The 19,748-nt window shown below is 44.1% G+C and overlaps 1 protein-coding gene across 1 annotated transcript; it reads right to left on the bottom strand.

Moving 5' to 3' along the window:
• Positions 1–900: 900 nt before the first annotated feature.
• LOC128711709 (EF-hand domain-containing protein D2 homolog) lies at positions 901–12,661 on the bottom strand. The gene is made up of 3 exons (XM_053806592.1): positions 12,492–12,661; positions 1,264–1,428; positions 901–1,150 (listed from the first exon to the last, which is right to left on the bottom strand). The coding sequence occupies exons 1-3, from the start codon at positions 12,659–12,661 to the stop codon at positions 901–903; spliced, it is 585 nt and encodes a 194-aa protein (XP_053662567.1).
• Positions 12,662–19,748: the final 7,087 nt, after the last annotated feature.

Genomic DNA, 19,748 nt, shown 5'->3' with positions numbered 1-19,748 from the left:
TCTAAAACACATTTATGCAAATATTGTAGGTTCCTTGCCGTACCCATTGTTCGCTATCCTAAACCTTCCTGCAAACCCTAAACATTGCTCCCCTTTCCCCGTTTAAAACCCAACGAATCCCACAAATTCTCTACTTTATCAAAAATATATCTTCCATCTGAGATTGGTTAACGAACGGTGCCGTCACCTCGCACAACGATCCGCATAATCAAGTCCTTCTGTATAAGTATGCTATTTTTGCTGTTCTGCTTTAGATTGATCTACTAACTCTGTCTCTACTGTGTAATTTTAGGTCAAAAGTCGGCTAAAGGTTGACTACGGAGCGGTTTTGATCTGTTTCAAATCCTCGTGCTATCTTCTCCCCCCTATTTTTGTGGGTCTTTGAGCTGTCTGTAGGATCACCGATCGCTCCTAATATGCTTCGCATTTGCTTTTGTGGTGTCACTGCTTCAGGATTGCGATATGGCAGGATATTGAAGGTGGATGTCTAAGGAGATGCTGAAGGTGCATTACTGTGCATTGAAAAGCGTGTTCCCTTTGTACCAAGGGAACCACAATGACACTTGTGTTGTTGGCGTTATTTCAGTGGCAACTAAAGAGTTAATCGTAGTGGCAACTTAAAACCTCATCCTTTGTGATGATAATAGCAGGTTCCTTTTCTTGTTTAAAGCAAACACCCCTAGGTCTGATGCATAAATCATAACACACACACTCTCTCTCTCTCTGTGTGAAGTGACTTTTACGGCTTTAAATTCTATACCTCCCGGAGAACAGGTTCAAGAGGTATCCTTTTCTCCACCCTTATCAACATTCTAAATTAAACTTTTTTTTACAATAAACATACACACACATACACATGCATACAAGTATTAAAAACATTGAATTCATCAACGATAGGTTCTACTGGAAAACGGCCGCCCGCTGTTGGAACTGTTGCCGTCGCACGATACGCTCCTCCTCCATGCGGCGCCGTTCTTCCTGCTCCTGCCGGATCTCGTCGTGGAACTTGTTCGTCCGGAGCTGCTGTTCGATCTTGGCCTCGAAGAAACTCTTCGCCCCACCGACACCCACCTCGTCCACGTTGATCTCCGTCAGGCGGGCCAACTGGCCGAGCCCGGAATCGGAAATGAGCTCACCGGCATGTGCCTTACTGTGGTGCGAAAGGGGGGGGGGGGAAAAAGAAACCGAATGAATCTTCCGAGCCACCGATAGTGGGAGTTTCGTGTGTGTGTGTCACACATGTGGGAAGTGAAATCAACTTACCGGTAGATGAGCAAAAACTCGCGGAACGAAATCTTCCCATCCTTGTCTTCGTCCACCTCCGCGATCATGCCTTTCAGGCCGAGATGCGTCTGTGGAGCGCCCAGCTTTTCCATCATGATCTTCAACTCGGCCAGATCGAGATATCCATCATTACCGACATCGTACCTGCAGAGAACGTAAAACACGACCCACGAGGTTAGTTACTTTACGATATTTCTACCATAAGTTCATAATTCAACGGTCGAAAGGATTGAATTCCCAACACTAAAACGAACACTCAGTTACAAGATTTATTCAACGAATGTCTACAGCACCGAGCACGAGATTTGAATATTAAATCAAAACGACGTTCCACAAGCCCGCAAGTTTTATGGACGACCATGTTCGCATGATATCACTGTACTGTTCGCGTCGCCGTTCGTTCAGTAACAATTCCCCTAGCAGTACCGATGTGATAGAATGTCAGGGAGGAATTTCCTGCTTTGCTTTATTTTTTGTTGTGAAAGAAATTCTTCACCTCACCCATTTATCGCCTGTGCATGAAATACAGCACTGTGTTTACAGTGAGGCGTGTGCCCCAATCAACCGCAAAAGCCAGTGGTGTCACCTGGGTTTTTTTAAATGTTTATTCCGTGTTTGTTTTGCAGTGTGTGAAAACACAAATCTGCTAACCGAAGAAAAGCGTGCGTCGATCGTGATCGTGCTCATTCAACAACGGCCCCAACCGATGGATGTCGTGAATGAACCGTAAATCCTGCTCGGTGGTATTTGCCAGAGCTTTTACCACCTTTTTTCTTCACTTCTTCATGTCAAGCGGCTGACTCATGTCGCCGTAAGTGAAGTAACCTTGCCTGAGGGCCTGGAATAAAGTGCGAACCTCGGTGGAAGGTGATAAAACGCACTCGGTGTTTCTCCCTTCCTTGCCTTAAGCGTTATTTATGTTCCCTGTAACCTGTTGCGTGTCTAACAGTGGCTCTACTTCTCTAGACTACTAAAGGAATTCCTTGCCCTGGGAGATCCATATCTTCAAAGCCATGGTCCTCTGGACATCAGAATGTCAACGTTCGAAATCCGAAACCAGTTTTCTAATTTTAATGATGTGACATTTGCCGATCGTAGTATCGATCGGACCGATTAATTGGACAGAACATAATCTAAATTGAACGCACCCAAGAAGGCCTTGACTAATTCCGAGTGGTAAACTTTTAGGGCTGTTTGGTGCTGATATCCATTGGGTTGGATTGGTTGGCGGCATGGTCGGCACCACATTCAGCGATCCCGCGCCGTACAATTATGCATTTTACCCTTCAACTCCTGGGCGGAACTATGGATGAGCACACCACTTCCCGACTAACCCCGGCATTCGACATTGTTCGCAGCTTACCGAACGTTACAGTGGGGTCGCTACCGAGCGCAGTTCCTTCCCGCTTCACGGTTGGTCACTTTTTGTGACACTCGTGCGGACAAAACGACGGACGATCGCGAACCAATAAACTTGCGAGTCGTGCGATCGCACCCATGTGACCGTTTTGGTAGTTGGCATTGGTTAGTCGCGCATGCAAGAGCTTTATCGTCGTCGTTTTTTTTTTGGCGCGTGTGCGACTGTATGCAGGAGGCATTCATGTGTTTACTGTTCAGTTTTTGAATGCAATTTATCTGTGATGAGCAGTTGTTTTTCTTCATTTTTGTGATGAGTAACAGGTTTTCTTTGCGTTTGCACAGCTGGTGCGGTATGAAGGTGTTGAGGAGGTTTATTGGAAGTCGTAAATTCTACGAACTTCTGCGAACAGGTGACGAAATTAGTGGATGAATCATTTCAATAATCTAGCATCTTAAAGCTTTGCATGAGTTCACATGGACATTTCATATAGAAACCTATATACTAGTACTAGTGACAGATGTAAGGTTCCTAGCTTTTGACGTAAGATGGCGTTAGTGAATATTTGTTTTTTATTCATTTGGTAATTGCATCGTTTAGAGGATATAGTATTGAATTGCTACTTTCCTCATTTTAGTTTCATTAGTGGTACATTTTAATATTAGTTGAACAATTTACTATTGGCAAAATTAGTAGGTTTGAGATAATATTTTGTATGTTGGTTGGTCTAAAGGTGGTTCATTTGGTCTTCACATGACAGGTCCGGCCCAAAATTCCATCCAGAGTGATCCTCCATACGCAGGACTGACTATCAAGCTTCGGGTAACTGACACCAAAGAAGGCCAAAAATGCCAGGCCTAGACCTCTTGAGGTTGTTGTGCCGATAAAGAAAAATTGTGAGTCGGCTAAGGTGTAATCATAGCAGCATCAGATGCAGCTCGAAGAACTGCGAGAAAGATGATCTTTCATAGCAAAACTTGAAGCGATTTTTTGGGATATCTAAAACATCAAAACTCAACTCCTACATCGAAATTTATGTTGGAAAACACACAAGACAATGATATCTTGAAGAACTCAAGTAAGTCTCTGAGGCATGGTCGCTTTTGGAAGCAGAAAAACGTAAAACTTCCTGAGTTTTGTAAGTATTTCATGAGGTTTCTAATGGACGACAACTCCGATCGCTCAATTCTTGAAGTTTTCTCTTTGCTCGTGCTCCACACAGACTTCTTCTCATTGAAGATCTCCTCTAAAATGATAAAGTTCGACAGCTAGTGTACAACTTCGAACAGTCACCAATGTATTAAATCACAACGATATACTACTTTCACATTCGTCCAAACTGTAGCCATTGTTTAAAGGTAAAGATCCGATGAAATTTCAAATCAGTTTCCCACGAAGCTCAATCAACGGAAGATGAACTTCACACTAAACTATACCGAGATGGAAAAGTCAATTCAAAACCCCCTCCCAAAAGATTTCCACATCGGATTGACCCGCAATCGATTGCCTTTCGTGGATGGTTAATGGAAATTCGTCGTGAGAAAAACCCCAAAAGCCGCAACGTCGGCAGGTCCGTTTCACGCGGTCACACATAAGTTACGCGCACTACATCGGTTCGGCATGGTCGGAACGCGCATTTGCTAAACGCTTGTGTGATCGAAAAAGTCACATACGCACGTTTTATACGGCGTGCGGTGGAAAATGGTCAATCTAATTCCGCAGTTCGATTTCGACCGTGGTGATGATGCGCTAAAACCTTCCACAACTTTCACGACGAATGGGTTGGTTGGTTGTGGGCCGAATTGGGAAGGAAATCGGTAGTAGGCACGCAAATTTTTTACGCAACTAATCTAACGATCTGCACACACCGTACCGCGTGTGCCTCGGGGTCGGGAATTTCGAATTAGAAATGAAGCATTAGATGCATCTAACGTAAGCCCAAGACCCCCGTTTCCATCCTGAGGTATAAGAAACGCATTAATGTTAAACAAGTCATCACAGTGCCACTATTCGGGGGGGTTGGAAGTGCCATCCATTCCTTAAAATCGCAATCGGTCCATAGCCCGGCGGGAGAGCAGGAGGACGACATCGACGTTTAAGGCATACGATACGAAACGGTCCAGTTGGTTTCATAATTGGTATGCCGTATGGGAATGGGCCGACCCCCAAACACACCGGCTACCCAAGCGATCAGTGTTGATCGATCGATCGACCGTTTGACCGACCGGTTCGGTTGTAACGTTGGACGATTGAATAATTGTCCCGCCGGCGTGTGCCTTTGCCAGACCCAAGCGGAAAGAAGCGCAGCAAACGTTGCTGGACAATTTGAATACAACGAAACTCCACGATGGATGGAACGGAAGCGTAGACGAAGAAAGTTCGAAAAGAAAGCGCACGCGAACACTACAAAAAGGGACAGACAGCGGCGATGTGACCGTTGACCGAATGGTCATGCATTTCTTATGGCACATTATGTGCAGGAAGCGACAAAGCATAAGGGCAGCACTGCACAGTGGCGTAATGTACGTGCTGCTCATAACGCACGACAAAGCACTTGCATGTATCTAATCACGGGGCCCCAGTTGGGCAGTGGTCCGATAGCGCATAAGCCAACCAAAACCGAACGCATGCATTTCCCATGACAAGTGAAGTTCGCAGCGGTGACAGGAAGCAAGCAACCTGAAAACAGACTTGGGGAAAAAAAAACTAATTTCCTACCTCGGTTGTTGGATCCCACGCCCAAATGAAACAATCAACCTTTCCCGCACCGGAAAGAAAGGAAAGGGCAGTAGCTCGAGGTACGAACCCACTGCAATCCCTTCATTTATCACCCGCCCGTCACTAAGATCGTGATCGAACATCGAGCGATGGTGGGTTTGTTTTTGTGCTAGCAACTCATGTCATCACACCCGCCGGCAAGCCAGGACAAACTGTGTTACACAATTTGCAAATCGCACTCCATTGCGGACGACATCTTCAAGGGGGGGGGGGGGGGGGGGGGGGGGGGGGGGTTTCGGATATGTAATCGACCGATCCGAACCTCGCGTCACTTGTCATGTGAAACACGTCCACGATCGCGCCGGTAGCAGCAGCACAACGAACCATCGGTACAAAATTAAGATTGACTGGCAGAGTGTGCCGTGGTGAGTTCCCCGAGCCGCCACAACCGGTTCCGCACAACCAAGTTCTCAAGCCACCGGTTGGGCCAATCGAAACCAACCACCCCCTCCCAAGAAGGTAATGCGGAAGAAGAAAAACGGTCCGGTTTGCTTTCGGTGATTTCAACCGACCGGGCAGGCTAAAGTTTCAAATTGTGACCGTTGGGTTTTGTCGCAACGGTCCCATCATCAAGGATAACGCCTGGAATAACAAATTGAGTAAATGGTTTAGAAAATGCGATGTGAGTCACGCATATTGCACGATCGCCACTCCGGGAAGGGAGGGAACCGTCAATGAAATAATAGCGCCAGTAAGTGTTTTTCTTGCATCACAAACCCCATTCGTTAGCGCTATCATTCGCAACACAAAGAAGAGGGGGTGAGTTGGTGCCAATTCTGATTTAAGACCCAGAAATCGTAACTTGCGCAGGGATATCACTCATTTCCTTCTGTCCTCGAGTGCTTTGGAAGCATGTAAGCGTAGCCGCGCCACGCTTCTTGGTCGGATGATTCAGCGTCGCTTTCCTTGTTTTGTTGTACGGCCGACTGTTACACCCGTGCGTACCGTGTGTACTACGGCAGCCTGGTTGGTGCCGTAAACGCGGGCGTCCTTTCCTCCCGTACGACCGTACGCATTCGTCACCCGCGCGTTGTATTTGGTCCGGTTTGTGTGATAACAAACACAAAAAAGGGGAGTACGGTTCGCAATTGCTGCTCGCTATGTTGCATTGAATATTGAAACTTCCTCGACTAGCGCCCGGTTCGCGGCTGTAAAGCTGAAGGTAAACGGCCAACCGAGCTACCATTAATTAAAGGTAGCATGCAAATGTATGATTCATCCGTACAAATATCCCCCCTTCGAGTCACTCGTACCCCTCGTTCGCTTTAGTACGGACACTCTTCGAGCCGTTTCGGTTTTGGTGCCGTGACCAGGATTACTGCGTGGTCACATGTGTGTTTTGTTGATTTGCCGCGAGACAAACAATTCGCTACGTGCGTTGACTAACTGTTCTAAACATAACACTAATGAACCTTCTCTCGTCGTAGGGGTTTTGTATAATCCTCTCGCTTGAGGGGGTTTTTATCGATCGGTTCTTGGAAAGTGTCAATAAAATTTGTCTCATACGATCTTCCGGTTGGGATCCCGATGATGTGGCCAATGACTGCACTAAACATCTCTTTCCCTTCCCCCCGTGAAGGTGTTCGTTTTACCTTGGAGCGAAGCCGTTAAACGTCATTCCCCGTCGAGTGTGTTACGCTTTTCGGAAACGTCACTAATGCACTTAATGGTTCCCCATGGTGCAACAGTTTATGGTATCATATTTCGATTAGCCGTGGTCACTTCATTCATCCGTAGCGGGGGAAAAAAAGCGAAAGAGATGAGATTTGGTTGAAGACGAACATTACGCACCGCACGATGATGTGCCCGCGGTGTAGAGATTAACTTCCTTAACCACGAAACGAAACGAAGGCTACCGTTCACTGGCCATTTCGGCAAAAGGGTTTTCACTTTCAAGGGAAATTATGTTGTCCAAGGGAACGGATGCTTCCAGTGATTTGAACTGTCTGCCTTCGCAAACGCCTCACTCTTCGCTCGTCTGGTTAGTTCGTCCGACTAGAGAGCGTATGTGCACCAAAACCCTAATGGTAGTACAGGTTGACCTGCTAATGTACATAAATTACTCTCTCGTGCTGGATGATAGATTGGAGGTTTTTACGTTTTTTTTTTTATTGTACGTTGGTTTTAGTACATGACCTTCTCTATACGAATTTCTCTTTCCATGCCAGACCATATGGCATTGACTCCACTAGTTAGTGCTCTAATGGTCTAGTGCAGTGGTCAGCACGTTGAGGCTCTTTAATTTCTTGGCGGTACCTCTCACACCAGGGTGTTAAAGCCCGAATTTGGCTCTGAAAAGTGTCTAAGCCATTTCAAATTTTGTTCCAAAAAAGTTAAAGAATAAAACTGTGAGTAATTAAACTTGCTTAGCTCATTCCACTTAGGCTGTCTATGTGGCTCAAAATAATGGCTTTGAGGTAGTTGAGAGAATAAGAATAACACCGAATGAGCATATCAACGCTATTATAACACCTTATGACGTATCTTAGGCTTAGTGTACTTCTGTTCCTCTCAATATCTCTCGGACATGAGCGATTTGACAGATCAACTAGAAATCCGATGATGGAAAATAGTAACAGCCATCTACTAGCCATTATCAAGTACAAAAAGTATTAGAATTAAATAGAATGGACATTCCATACCAAATTCCAACCAAAATTTCTCACATAACTTGTGATAATCTTCAGACAAAAGCAGACATCCTAGCAGGCCATGATCGAGTGTTCGCCTTTAGCAGGTATTAAACTGAAATATTTCAAGTGTTTGACGACCACTGCCAATGGACAAGTGGATTAACCACCCTCCTTTGCTAGACAGTCTGTAGAAATCGATAGTAGTAAAAAAAAACCCCCCGAAAACTAAACCATTCCACGTTCATCCCCTTGGCCGACCTACATTTACCGCGAGGGCGGGCAAATCCGGCACGGAATCATTAAATTCACCTTGCTTCATGGCGCACTTTTCATGCCTCTATGCTGGGGGAGGTGTGTAAAATGAAAAGTGATCATTTTATGGAGACACCGACCATGCCCTAGCAGGAAGGCAAACAGTCCACACGAAGCTATCAATGCGAAGCAGATCGCTTTTGCAATCCCTCCGGTGCGTTACTGCGGCGCGGGGAGGCCTATTATGCAATGCAGAAATCGATCTTCACACCAAGGAGGGTTGAAAAAAAAACAGATCAATAAAAACCACAACCAGAATCTGGCTAAGGTCCCGGACGGCGCGACGCCTTTTAAATTTAATTAAGTGTGTCCGAGCGAGGCTTCCCCCTTATATTGTTGTGGTGAAAACTCTCCACACACACACACGCACGCACACACTGGCACCTCACCCCAATGTCCAGTCACGTTTTCACACCTCGAGGTCATGCCGGTGGCCTCTTTTGGAAAGCGCGCACCGGCTAGAACCCGGGCGGGAATTACTCATTGTGCAGGTCACATTAGTTGATCCCATCCCGGTGGACCGGGCACATGGGGTGGCAATAACATCAAGTACAGATCGTGGTTTTGCGGTTAGCGTTTGCGCAATATGTGCATTTGCCGTGGCATTCCTACGATCGATGCACAATGCACAATCTGTTAGTTAATCGATTGCGTCTTGGATGACGAGGGTGAAGAATCACCGCACAAACCAAACTAGCTTGCAGTGCTGCAGGGTAATATGCGCACACAAACACACACACACACACACGCACCGTATCGTATCGGAATCGACAAAACGTTTCAAGTACGTGCTCCAGATATTGCACAAAACCAAGACCGAACTTTGATGGAAAATGACCGTATTTATATGGCTGGCGTTTTTTCTGTTTCCCTTGCTGCTGCTCCCTTCCTCTATCGAGTGCATCCGAGCCATAACACCGCCAGGGGAAGAATTGATGCAATTCAAGCGCGAAAACGCATAAGCCTTCAAGAGGGTAACGCAACGCACCGTTGCGTTACGCGGCGAACTACGCTTTTTAGTCACTCGGACGTGTGCGGACGTCGTCGCAACAACATCGTAACCTCAGTAACCAGAACGAGTGCGGGAAGTGTTTTGGGGGGCTGTTCTTTAATATTGGGGATCTCAAATAGGGGCAGCGCTCGCTAGTGGGAAGTAGATTAGATTTCGCGTAGCCACGTGGCCCCGTCGGCCATTTACCTCCGTGGGCGACATGTTTGTTCAAGTAAACATTTAAACAATTGCTCACCTTCGGTGCGTTGCTGCGTGTGTTACACAAAGTGACGCATTGTGCGTACGTTACTGTATGTTTCTGTACGTCAAACAACATCCCATCGTTCCTGGGCAGTTATCGTTTGTTGGCGTTGTTATCGTACAACCATCCACGTATCCGACAAACAGAACGTTTAGACGCTACGTTCGTGGAAAGATCCATCTTTGCAGTTCCAGATGAGAGTGAAATTTAGAGAGATACGGTGCGGTTTACAGCTGGATAGCGTAACCAAACAGAACGCTCCAGACCGGTCGAGATCGTGAGGTATAAATATACACCCAAAGTACCACAAACCGAGCGTACCGAGTGAGAGCCCCCCTACCTAACGAAACTTATGCTGCGTATTAATTGTCACACGATCAAGAGCAGCGTGCTACGCTACCACTTTTTTGTCCAACAGAATGTGGATTGGACAACGCATTGGACGCGGCCTGACTTTGGTGGCGGTATTCAGCACAAACACAAGTGCCGCCTCGGTATAGGGGTGGATTGTATGTTCAGGTGGTTCTAGATTTGGCTGAAGGTCACCACCCGCATTTGAGCGGGTGTGGAACCGTACGTAAATGGAGTAAATTGACCGCACCAGGTCCGTGCGGTAGCGATCCAACGATGAGGGTCAGATTTCACCGGAACCATCGATCACCGCGGTCGACCATGGTGGGCACCGGGACGATGATGATAGTGGCAGCTTCCGAGGTTGCTTTAAACCAGCGCGATCGTTCGGGTGAGAAGGTGTAGAAAATAGTCTCACACGACTCATGGAATGATGAGAAGAAAATGCTACCACGATGTGAGATACCACCACTCCGCATTAAGTTTACGCCGTGTTCCATGCCTACCATACCATACCTTCCGGATGATGTATGATGTGAGGTGATAAGACTGTGTTTTAATTGGAAATATGTTTTGAGGCATTTATGTGAAGCGATAGTAGTTATGTAGCAGATCGCTATAGACAGATAGATGGGTGTCTTGATGTCGTCCTTCAACTGTCTGGTATCAACTTATGTCACCGATGTCTGTAGTGTGAGGGCATTATTGACTGATTGACTGTAGTTTTAGTTACTCTAGGAATGTTATTTCAAGAGGGCAATGTCGTTGAAAGGTTTCTAGACAATTTATATGTTTTGAGTTAAATTCTCAACTGAAATACCTAGACTGTATTAATCGCAATTGGGATTTCTTGAAGTTTTGGTAAGTCTCTTAGAATTAGACACCTATAACTAAATCGAATTAAGTTATCAAGGAAAAGACTTTTGACAGGCTTGTTGTACTGCGACTATATTTTCTTACGCTAATCTATTGTTAAAAGTCTTTGTAGTAACTCAAGAAATAGGAATGTCACCAAACCATGTCTTTTGGTTTGGTCATTGATATTGGTTTCCTACTGAATTGTATCTTATATTTACAACATCAGAACCAGCTAAAATCAGTCAGTTAGTCCAATGATTGTTAAAAAGCAGTTCTGAAACGTTTTGACACCTTTCAAAGGGAGACGCAACAAGAGTTGAATTCTTGATGAGTTAAGAATGTTTCAACACATTTTTTGCACATCTTTAGCTATTTGGAGTCGAGGTAAAAGACATCAGTAAGTCCATCAAAGGAGTCCACACTTTAAGTACCATCTCAACATTTTCTAACGACCATCTTATGGAGCAGTGGTTTAAATGGTGTACCACGCCACTAAAGCGGATGAGATAACGAAGATTATGTTTCCCGAGGCAATGTAGATCATTCTTTAGACCATGCATCTTTCAGGGGCTACCAAACCCTTCAATGGACTCACTCCACCGTACAATCGATACGTGCCACACGGTGGGATCTCGAAAATGTAGGTTAATTTTCACATGACATTGTCAGTTTGCTAGACATTGTGATTTTTCCCTCGCTGTCCAACCCTCCGCTTCGCCAACCCTTCCAACAGCTCGCGCGTATTGTCACATTGTGCGTTGGCGCGCAAGTCGTTAACCTTTCAACCGACCTGCACAGCGATACGCAAAAGAGAGATTCGTATGCAGATGTCTGGCTGCAGCTTCGGTTACTGGAGGCAATGCGGCAAGTTCAGCCAAGAGAAAAAGGGCAGCTTGGGGAGACGGAGCAACATAATCGAAAGGTTTTTGTTTCAATGTTTCCTTCGATTCAACACTCAATGACACTCCACGTGGTTGCTTGGATCGCTGGGTGCTTTGAACTGTGATACATGGCTGGCATCACTGCAAGGTAAACGCAACGCGGGGACCTATCGGCATAATCGAGCTGATTATGGAATGGAAAACGGGAGCTCCGTCGCACAGGCAAGGGAGGAAATGCGAGATGAAAACAAAAACAATAATCTCATTCCCCCGGGGCTGCGGGACATGCACAGGGCCATCGCGTCTTGCCGTCATTATCGATAGTAATGCGCCGTTTGTAAGCTCGCTGTGTCCGGTGTGGTTTTGAGGTCTTTCTTTTACTGTGCGCTTTATCGTCCGGTTGGGTTTTGTGCACCGATTCGGTTGCAGTTTTACGAGAGCAGTCCCACGGACCATCGCCAGTCTCCCGGCGGTGGCGGCAGTCTTTGTTATGCTCTCTTTGTTTCGCACACCGAACTGCAATAATGCATCGGAATCTGGCATCCTTGCTGTTTGCGTGGTGTGGTTCGGAAGCCCGAAAACCAGTTCTGGGTTGTACCATTTGTTCTAAGCCCAGCATCCGAGCATGGCTGCCGTCGTGCCTGGCGAAGGTGGCTGGTGTGTACCGATAGCCACACAGATGACCTCTGCACATGTGACTTCGACTGCCACGAACGTGGGCCATGAACCTTTTTCAAACTCTCTCTCTCTTCCTCTTGTTACGTTCGGGCACAAATCTACTCACTTGCTGAAGGTGGCCTGGTAGTCCTTGATTTCCTTCCGCGAGAACTCGTGAAACTCGGTGTAGATGTTGACCACTTTGAACGTGGGCTTTACCGCCTGTCCATTGTCCAATGCTTCGTTGATCTGCTGGCGACGGTTCAGGATGGACGATAGTTCCGCATCGGCTGACATTTTTAGTGCGTTTTTAACTTTATCTCACCACACAAGCACAACACAAATGGAGCTTCTCTTGTGGCGCAGGGATAAACGAACACCAGCTCACACTGTAACAGATCAATAACAAGCGCCTTCAAGGACTTTTGTGTCGTAGCGACTAATGACGCTATGGAACCGTTTTTACTGCGAAGTAAATAGGCGGCAGATGTAAAGAACTCCCGGACTTGGGTTTGCGCAACCAAATTACAGCAGGTGTTGTTTTCGTTAGGCTTGTAGTTGTCGCACAACTTTTAATATCCTTTTCCTTCCCTTTGCGTTACCGTTACCAACACTCAATCGGTTCGACCTGCGACAATACACTGTTTTGTGGGGAAGTTAACGAACAAGCAAAGCCGTGACCGTTTTCGATGCCCGACGGGAGAGAAATAAACGTTCGCATGGAAGGTTCATCGGGTTGCAGCTCGGTAAGCGTGCTGGGTTTTCCTTCTCTCTCTCTCTCTCTCTGTTTTGCTGGAACTGGTACAGTGGGTGGAATTATGTTGTAACTGTTGCAATGTGTTACAACTGTTATTTTTTCTTGTAACGTGTTAGTAGTGATCGTTGGTTTTGGTTTTTGTGAAATATTTCAATAAATGTGTATATTAATGGAGTATTTTTATAAGTTAACTTATTTAATTAAGGAGTACTGTATTAAACTTTTAAATTTTTAATTTCTTTTCATAATTTAGTACTGTTTTTGTAACATTTTGTTAGGAGTGTGTTAGTAATGATCTTTGTTTTTTGGTTTTTGTAAAATGTTTTAAATAATTTCATGTTTATGGAACTTTTTCATAATTTTACTTTTACCATTGAGGATTTTTTATTATTGACACTTAATTCCTAACTTCTTTTCACAATTTTGTCCTTTCATTATCTCATTTCTTTGAACTACATTTTCTGTCAAGAAGACATAGTTTTACAATCAGTTTTGTTATCGATTTTTCCTTTACAATATTATTTTAAAATTTTAATACAAAGTTTAAAATTTACTTCCACAACTTTTTAGCATATAAAATTTGTATTCCAGTAAACCGCACTTTCAACATTGCCCGCTAGGGGTTCGCAGACGCTTATGCTGCTCATGAACACTGCACATTGTCACCGTCGGAGTAAAACGAACCCACCAGTTCGTGACAATGTGCATCTCTTTCCTGCCCTTTACGCATAGATTCATAAACCAACGTTGGTCGTTGAGAGAATCGAGAGTGCGTTTAAAAACGGGCACTTGAACGTGAGCGAATCGGCACGGTCTCACCCCTTCTCGAACGTTAGCCGTTTCAATTTAAAAATTCATCAACAGCCGGAACCCGGCAGCCGTTTGTGTTGTGTTGTTTTGGTCTTCCTTTTTTTTTATTTAGCACACAGTAGATGGTTGAAAAGACGAATATGGTTAAAAGTCTTTAATCGTTTGCGGATGGTCTAACAATGCCCTTACGAATTAACTCAAGCAGCCAACGACACAACGTACGCCGGGGAAAATTCGCGAAAAATCAATACATAAATAAAGACACGTGGGCTTGCTTGGCGGATAACATTCGTGTGGAGTAGACAGTGGGCACCTTTCTCTCGGCAGCATCCCACTGGCTCTGGGTTGAGCAGTGGGAGTGGGATGAAAACGTGTAGAAAATGTCGTCCCCCGTACACAGCAAGGTCACTTTGCGGTGGTGAAATGCTGGGTTGCACTTAGGATGGAACATACTGCGCCATTTTGGTCCGCCAGTGATGAGGTCATGGTGTCGAAGGTTAATGGGTTGCGGGTGGATCGAGGTCTGGAATTGGGGCTCAGCCGCTGTGTGGGGACGTGCGAAACGCACGAAACACTATCAATGGGCAAGTGTTTATGATTACCAGCATGATCGGTGGGGAGCTGGTGGAGTCCATTCTGGGAATAATCTATTTTTAAAATGCAACCATGTGGTAGCTCTGTGGTGTGGCAATCTGTATGCTTTAGGTGCGTAATAACAGTGAGTTTTGAATGAGAGGCAACAATGAGACATTCGTATTAGAAATAGAGAATTTATGTCCTACAATTGCTCGAGAAGCATTCGTTTTCCGCCAATCGCCTAGTGATGGGCCTGATAAGCCTTAAATTCTTACTTTATGGCAAACAAAACAAACCCTCACGCCGGTCTGGAGTACATTTAGTCCCACAACGGCCAACGGCACATTTGGTGTGTAGCAAATCTAATGAATCACACTCAATAACACTTAAACGACTGTTAATTACCCCATTGTGACTCCATTGTGGCCGATAAGAGAATCTCAACAATCTGTTTTTCTAACCAATTGGTTGTGTAATTGTATTAAAAATCACACAACAAATCCACATTTGTACACCGTTCGTTTTTATTCTACAACATACCGGTTTCTGTAGGGGGTAAATTGCACAATGTTTTAAGATCTTTCGTTATATTTGTTTTTGCAGCACAGTCTCTCATTTTACAGCATTTCATCAGCTGGGCGATCTGGGGTATTACAGCGGTCTTCTATACGTCACAAACTCCTTTGTGCAGGACCCGCAGTTGCACTGATTTGCCGTAGGAACTGTTAGCTTTGCACCGGAACTCGCAGGTATTGGCGTATGTTTCCCCATCGGAAGCACAAACGGGCCAGTATATCTTCGGACAGGCACACAGTTCCTTGTATCTTCTGATGGCGGTAGTACCCGGGACGAGCAGGGCTACCAACGCCACCAACAGCACAACAGCAACGCTTAGCACTCGCATCTTGAAGTTTAGCGCTGATCTTTCGTTTCAGCTGGGAGATGATGGACGACTGTCGATCGTTGTTGTTCGGAGGAAAGGCTTCTAAAGCACTGAACATAGAGTGCTGTAAGTAAAGAGCTTTTTATTAAAGACGTTATCGCACCAGCAAACCTGCTATCTGACAGACCGATAAGTGAACTCTTGAATAGCCGATGGCGTCTCTTGAGCTACGCACACCAACACTGTGTGGATCCCCATTGAATGCAAGCAAACTGCTGTTGGTTTATTGTTACAACGTGCATGTAACATGGGTTGCACTTTATGGATGTAATGCGCAACTTGTTCAAGCAAACTGTATCTCACAAGCGGAAAAGTGATAACGAACTTTCGCACGAAGATGTCCTTTCAGATAATCTGATATTTTTTTTTTTTAGACGCAAGTCCTGATTAGTGGAAGATGTAGCAATTTACCTCGCAACGACATTGGTTCATTGTTGGTGCACAAAGAAATGCATAAAATGATTACCACAGCAGCAATACAATCAGGCATGGGATTGAATTAGTCAAGGCAAGGTTAATGGTCGTGTAATTTCGTAGCAGAAGTTTTTAGACATGAAGTAATGCTTCTGAAATTGTGCAAGACATTTGAGCAACAATGTTATTACGTTTGATGTGGCAGCTCTGGTATATGCAAATAACAAATTTGTATTTTTGACACGAATTTGAAATAAGGGAACTGCAATTAGTTTAAATGTAAGCAATTATAAACCAGAAGAACTAAGGGGTTTTACGCACAGGGGTATCTTCTGTCGGTCATATTCCATCATTTCTTCAAAGTATTGTCTACAAAGAAATTCTACCATTAGAATTCAAGTATCGCAATTTCGTGTACAGGAATTGTTAACTGTGAGCTTCAATTGTTCACTAGTTAATCAGGTCCAGTTACAGGGCTCTCGTTAAGTATCTAACAAATCAGGTGCAGTATTGGTTTGCGACGCCGGTCTTCACAGGGCAGGAAGCTCAAATCAAGTTAAAATCAAACTGAGTTAAACGTAAAAACCATACAAAAAGTTATTGCGTATTGAACTACAGGAATATTAATGCAAAACTGCTATCTATTATGTTATATTTATTATTTATTATTATGCTCTATTGTGTCACAGTAACTGAAGAAAATCCGATAGAAATGATGCTTCAAAGTTTGAATAAAGCAAGTAGAGAGATTAACTTTTTATTCTTTATTATCACATGATATGCTCTTGCGTTGCATTCCACAGGTCTTTAAGATCACTCATTTTGTGGTTAGTACTACCAGTACTTGATTTTCGCATCGTCACATTCTCCTTCATACAGGAGTTGCAAATTTACAGCTATTCCATAGGAACTGTAATACTGGCACTGGAACTCACACACGTTTGGGTATGTTTCCCCATTGGATCCACAAACGGGTCTGTAGTTCAGCGGACAGACACATATTTGTTGTCCCATTTTATCGTTGTGTTTGATTGCGGTAGTTCCGGGGGCGAGTAGAACTATCAACACCACCAGCAGCACAATAGAAATGCTTAGCACACGCATCCTTGTTTCTGGCAATATGTTTGTATCAGCTTTTCGCCAAATGTTGATCGTTGTTCCGTGCTGAATGCTGAATACTGAACGCTCAAGCTAAAGTACCTTTTATATGCAAAGTTATCGCATCATTGATCTTGTTATGTTCAACAACGAACGCGTGGATGTATCACATTCGCTATACATAACTCTGATACATTGCAAACAGTGCATCGAATTAAAAATACCGAGTTTGTGCATTTGAATTAAAGCTGGACATAATCCGATAATTTCTTAATTTTCTTCTTCCCCATGGTTAATTCTACCGAACAGAATTGTGATTTCGTGTTGTTGGCTCAGATTTGGCTAACAGGTTGGCTGATAAGTCCCCGTTCTGACACATAGATGGCGCCGCTAGTATAAAATGCATATTATTTTTATATAGTACCAACCTTCAAATGATTCGTGTCAAAATTTGACGTCTGTATGTCAATTAGTTTGTGAGACAGAGCGTCTTTTGTCAAGCAACTTTTGAAGCAACCCATATGAAGAAAAAAAAAGTGTTGTTCCACCAAGACAACGCACCGTGCCACAAGTCATTGAGAACGATGGCAAAAATTCATGAATTGGGCTTCGAATTGCTTCCCCACCCACCGTATTCTCCAGATCTGGCCCCCAGCGACTTTTTCTTGTTCTCAGACCTCAAAAGGATGCTCGCAGGGAAAAAATTTGGCTGCAATGAAGAGGTGGTCGCCGAAACTGAGACCTATTTTGAGGCAAAACCGAAGGAGTACTACCAAAATGGTATCAAAAAATTGGAAGGTCTTTATAATCGTTGTATCGCTCTTGAAGGGAACTATGTTGAATAATAAAAACGAATTTTGACAAAAAAATGTGTTTTTCTTTGTTAGACCGGGGACTTATCAGCCAACCTGTTATTTGAGGGACCAAAACAAATCACGTCCCCGGTCGTCGGGTTTTTTATTAAGTACGAATTTTCCCCGATCGTTGATCCTCTTAGCTCGTGTATCTTCAGCTCGCTTGATTTCGCCGCCGGGTGTAGCGCCCTCTGTCGTCAAACAGTCGAAGCCAACTGTCGCATTCAAATTGACCGTTGAATACAGGGTCGTATCGGTCCATCGACGAATTAATGAACAATGATGACCAATGTAGTGAGACCAACAAAAAGCGGTGTCAAGTCAGCGGTGACTCAAGTGTCCAGAGGCTGAACTTAAAGCGTAACATATATGTTTTGGGTTACCTTTTCTAGGGAGGTGTTTTTTAGAAGTCTTATTAAACATAGGATACTAGCAAGCTACTTTGCGTTTATTTATCTTAATTTGTTTATTTCCATCACTTTTCGAAATCTTGTTTTGATGCATGCGTTAGCTACGTATCGAACGTCATTGAGTTGTTTTCTACAATTTGATTAGATCATTTTAAGTTTCGTTTCGTCACATTTCCCTTTATGCAGAAGTCGTAAGTTAATAGCTTGACCGGAGGCTTTCCTAGCTTCACACTCTAATAAACAGATGTTTTCGTATGTTTTCCCATCGGTTCCACAAACGGGGTCGATGTGTTCGTAACAGGCACACAATGCATTGTCTTTGATTGCGGTAGTACCCGGTACGAGTAGGGCTACCAAAGCCACCAACAGCACAACAGCAACGGTTATCACGCGCATCCTGATTTTCAGCAATATCCTTGCTTCAGCTTTTAGATAACGAATCAATAAACGATGGTCACTCTGCGCCAAATGTCGATCTTTGTTATTCTTAGGAAGGCCTTCAAGTACTGACTATGGAATGCTCTAAGTTAGAAGCTTTTTATACTTGATGGTATTGCATCGATCGTATTTGTTATCTTGACCAACGTACACGTGTGATGTATCCCATTAGCTACACATAACTCTATTGCATTGTATACAAACAATGATTTTGTGTGTGAAAAAGGTGAATATCAAATAGAGCTAGGCATGTTCGTTCCTTTTTTAAAAATTTCTGTTGGGAAATTGTACCGGCACGAATTACAACTTCTTGCTCGTGGAATAACAAGGAAAACCCACAACGAAGTTGATGCCGAACTACGTACCGTGTTTTGACAGGGATTAACGAGACGAGATCGAAGCGCGCCGTATGGGACGTAATGGTTAAGGGTTTAAGGGAGACTAAGTACATTAATTGCGTTAAACAAGATTTACGGGCTGAATACAATTTCCGTATCGTTATTCGAGGATCAAGACCAAATAGCCCAGGTTCTTTAGAGCATAAAACGCGTAAATGCTTTTTGTATTAATTGTTTAGTCTTAGGATAAGTGGGGAACTTCTGAGTATAAAGAAAAATATAGACCGGTCCAAAATTCCATCTGAACCAATCCTCCGTAGTCAAGTCGTAGAAAGCCAGAAATGGCAGGCCTAGACCACCTGAGGTAGTTGTACCGATAACGAAGAAGACAACATTCAAGGAAATTTACTGCAAAGTTATAAAAAATATTATTGGAAAATGTATCAAAATAGGCTGGAAGTCGTGTATATAAGTTTTGAAAATATCTGATCTGAATAGCTTGATATCTGATTGAACTATACAAAGCGATAAGTATTAATGGTTTTTGGTGGAACTATACAAGCGATAAGTATTAATGGCAGTTTAATCCTTTGTCCATGAGCGTTATCAGCTTCACACTTCAATAAACAGGCGTTTGCGTATGTTATTCCATCGGTTCCACAAACGGAATCGTAATTCTTTGGACAGCGACAGGATCTTTTGCCTTTGATTGCCGTAGTACCCGGTACGAGTAGGGCTACCAAGGA

This window comes from Anopheles marshallii, chromosome 3 (assembly GCF_943734725.1).
Source record: "Anopheles marshallii chromosome 3, idAnoMarsDA_429_01, whole genome shotgun sequence".
NCBI classification, from domain to species: domain Eukaryota; kingdom Metazoa; phylum Arthropoda; class Insecta; order Diptera; family Culicidae; genus Anopheles; species Anopheles marshallii.
This window is presented reverse-complemented; position numbering and strand designations above follow the sequence as displayed.

What these genes read in the sequence shown, in the direction of transcription:
- LOC128711709 (XM_053806592.1), bottom strand. Translation starts at nt 12,661, where the DNA reads ATGTCAGCCGATGCGGAACTATCGTCCATCCTGAACCGTCGCCAGCAG. An exon ending in TACCAGGCCACCTTCAGCAA is followed by an intron (nt 1,429 to 12,491) that starts GTGAGTAGATTT and finishes CGTTCTCTGCAG; the next exon opens with GTACGATGTCGGTAATGATG. An exon ending in GAGTTTTTGCTCATCTACCG is followed by an intron (nt 1,151 to 1,263) that starts GTAAGTTGATTT and finishes TTCGCACCACAG; the next exon opens with TAAGGCACATGCCGGTGAGC.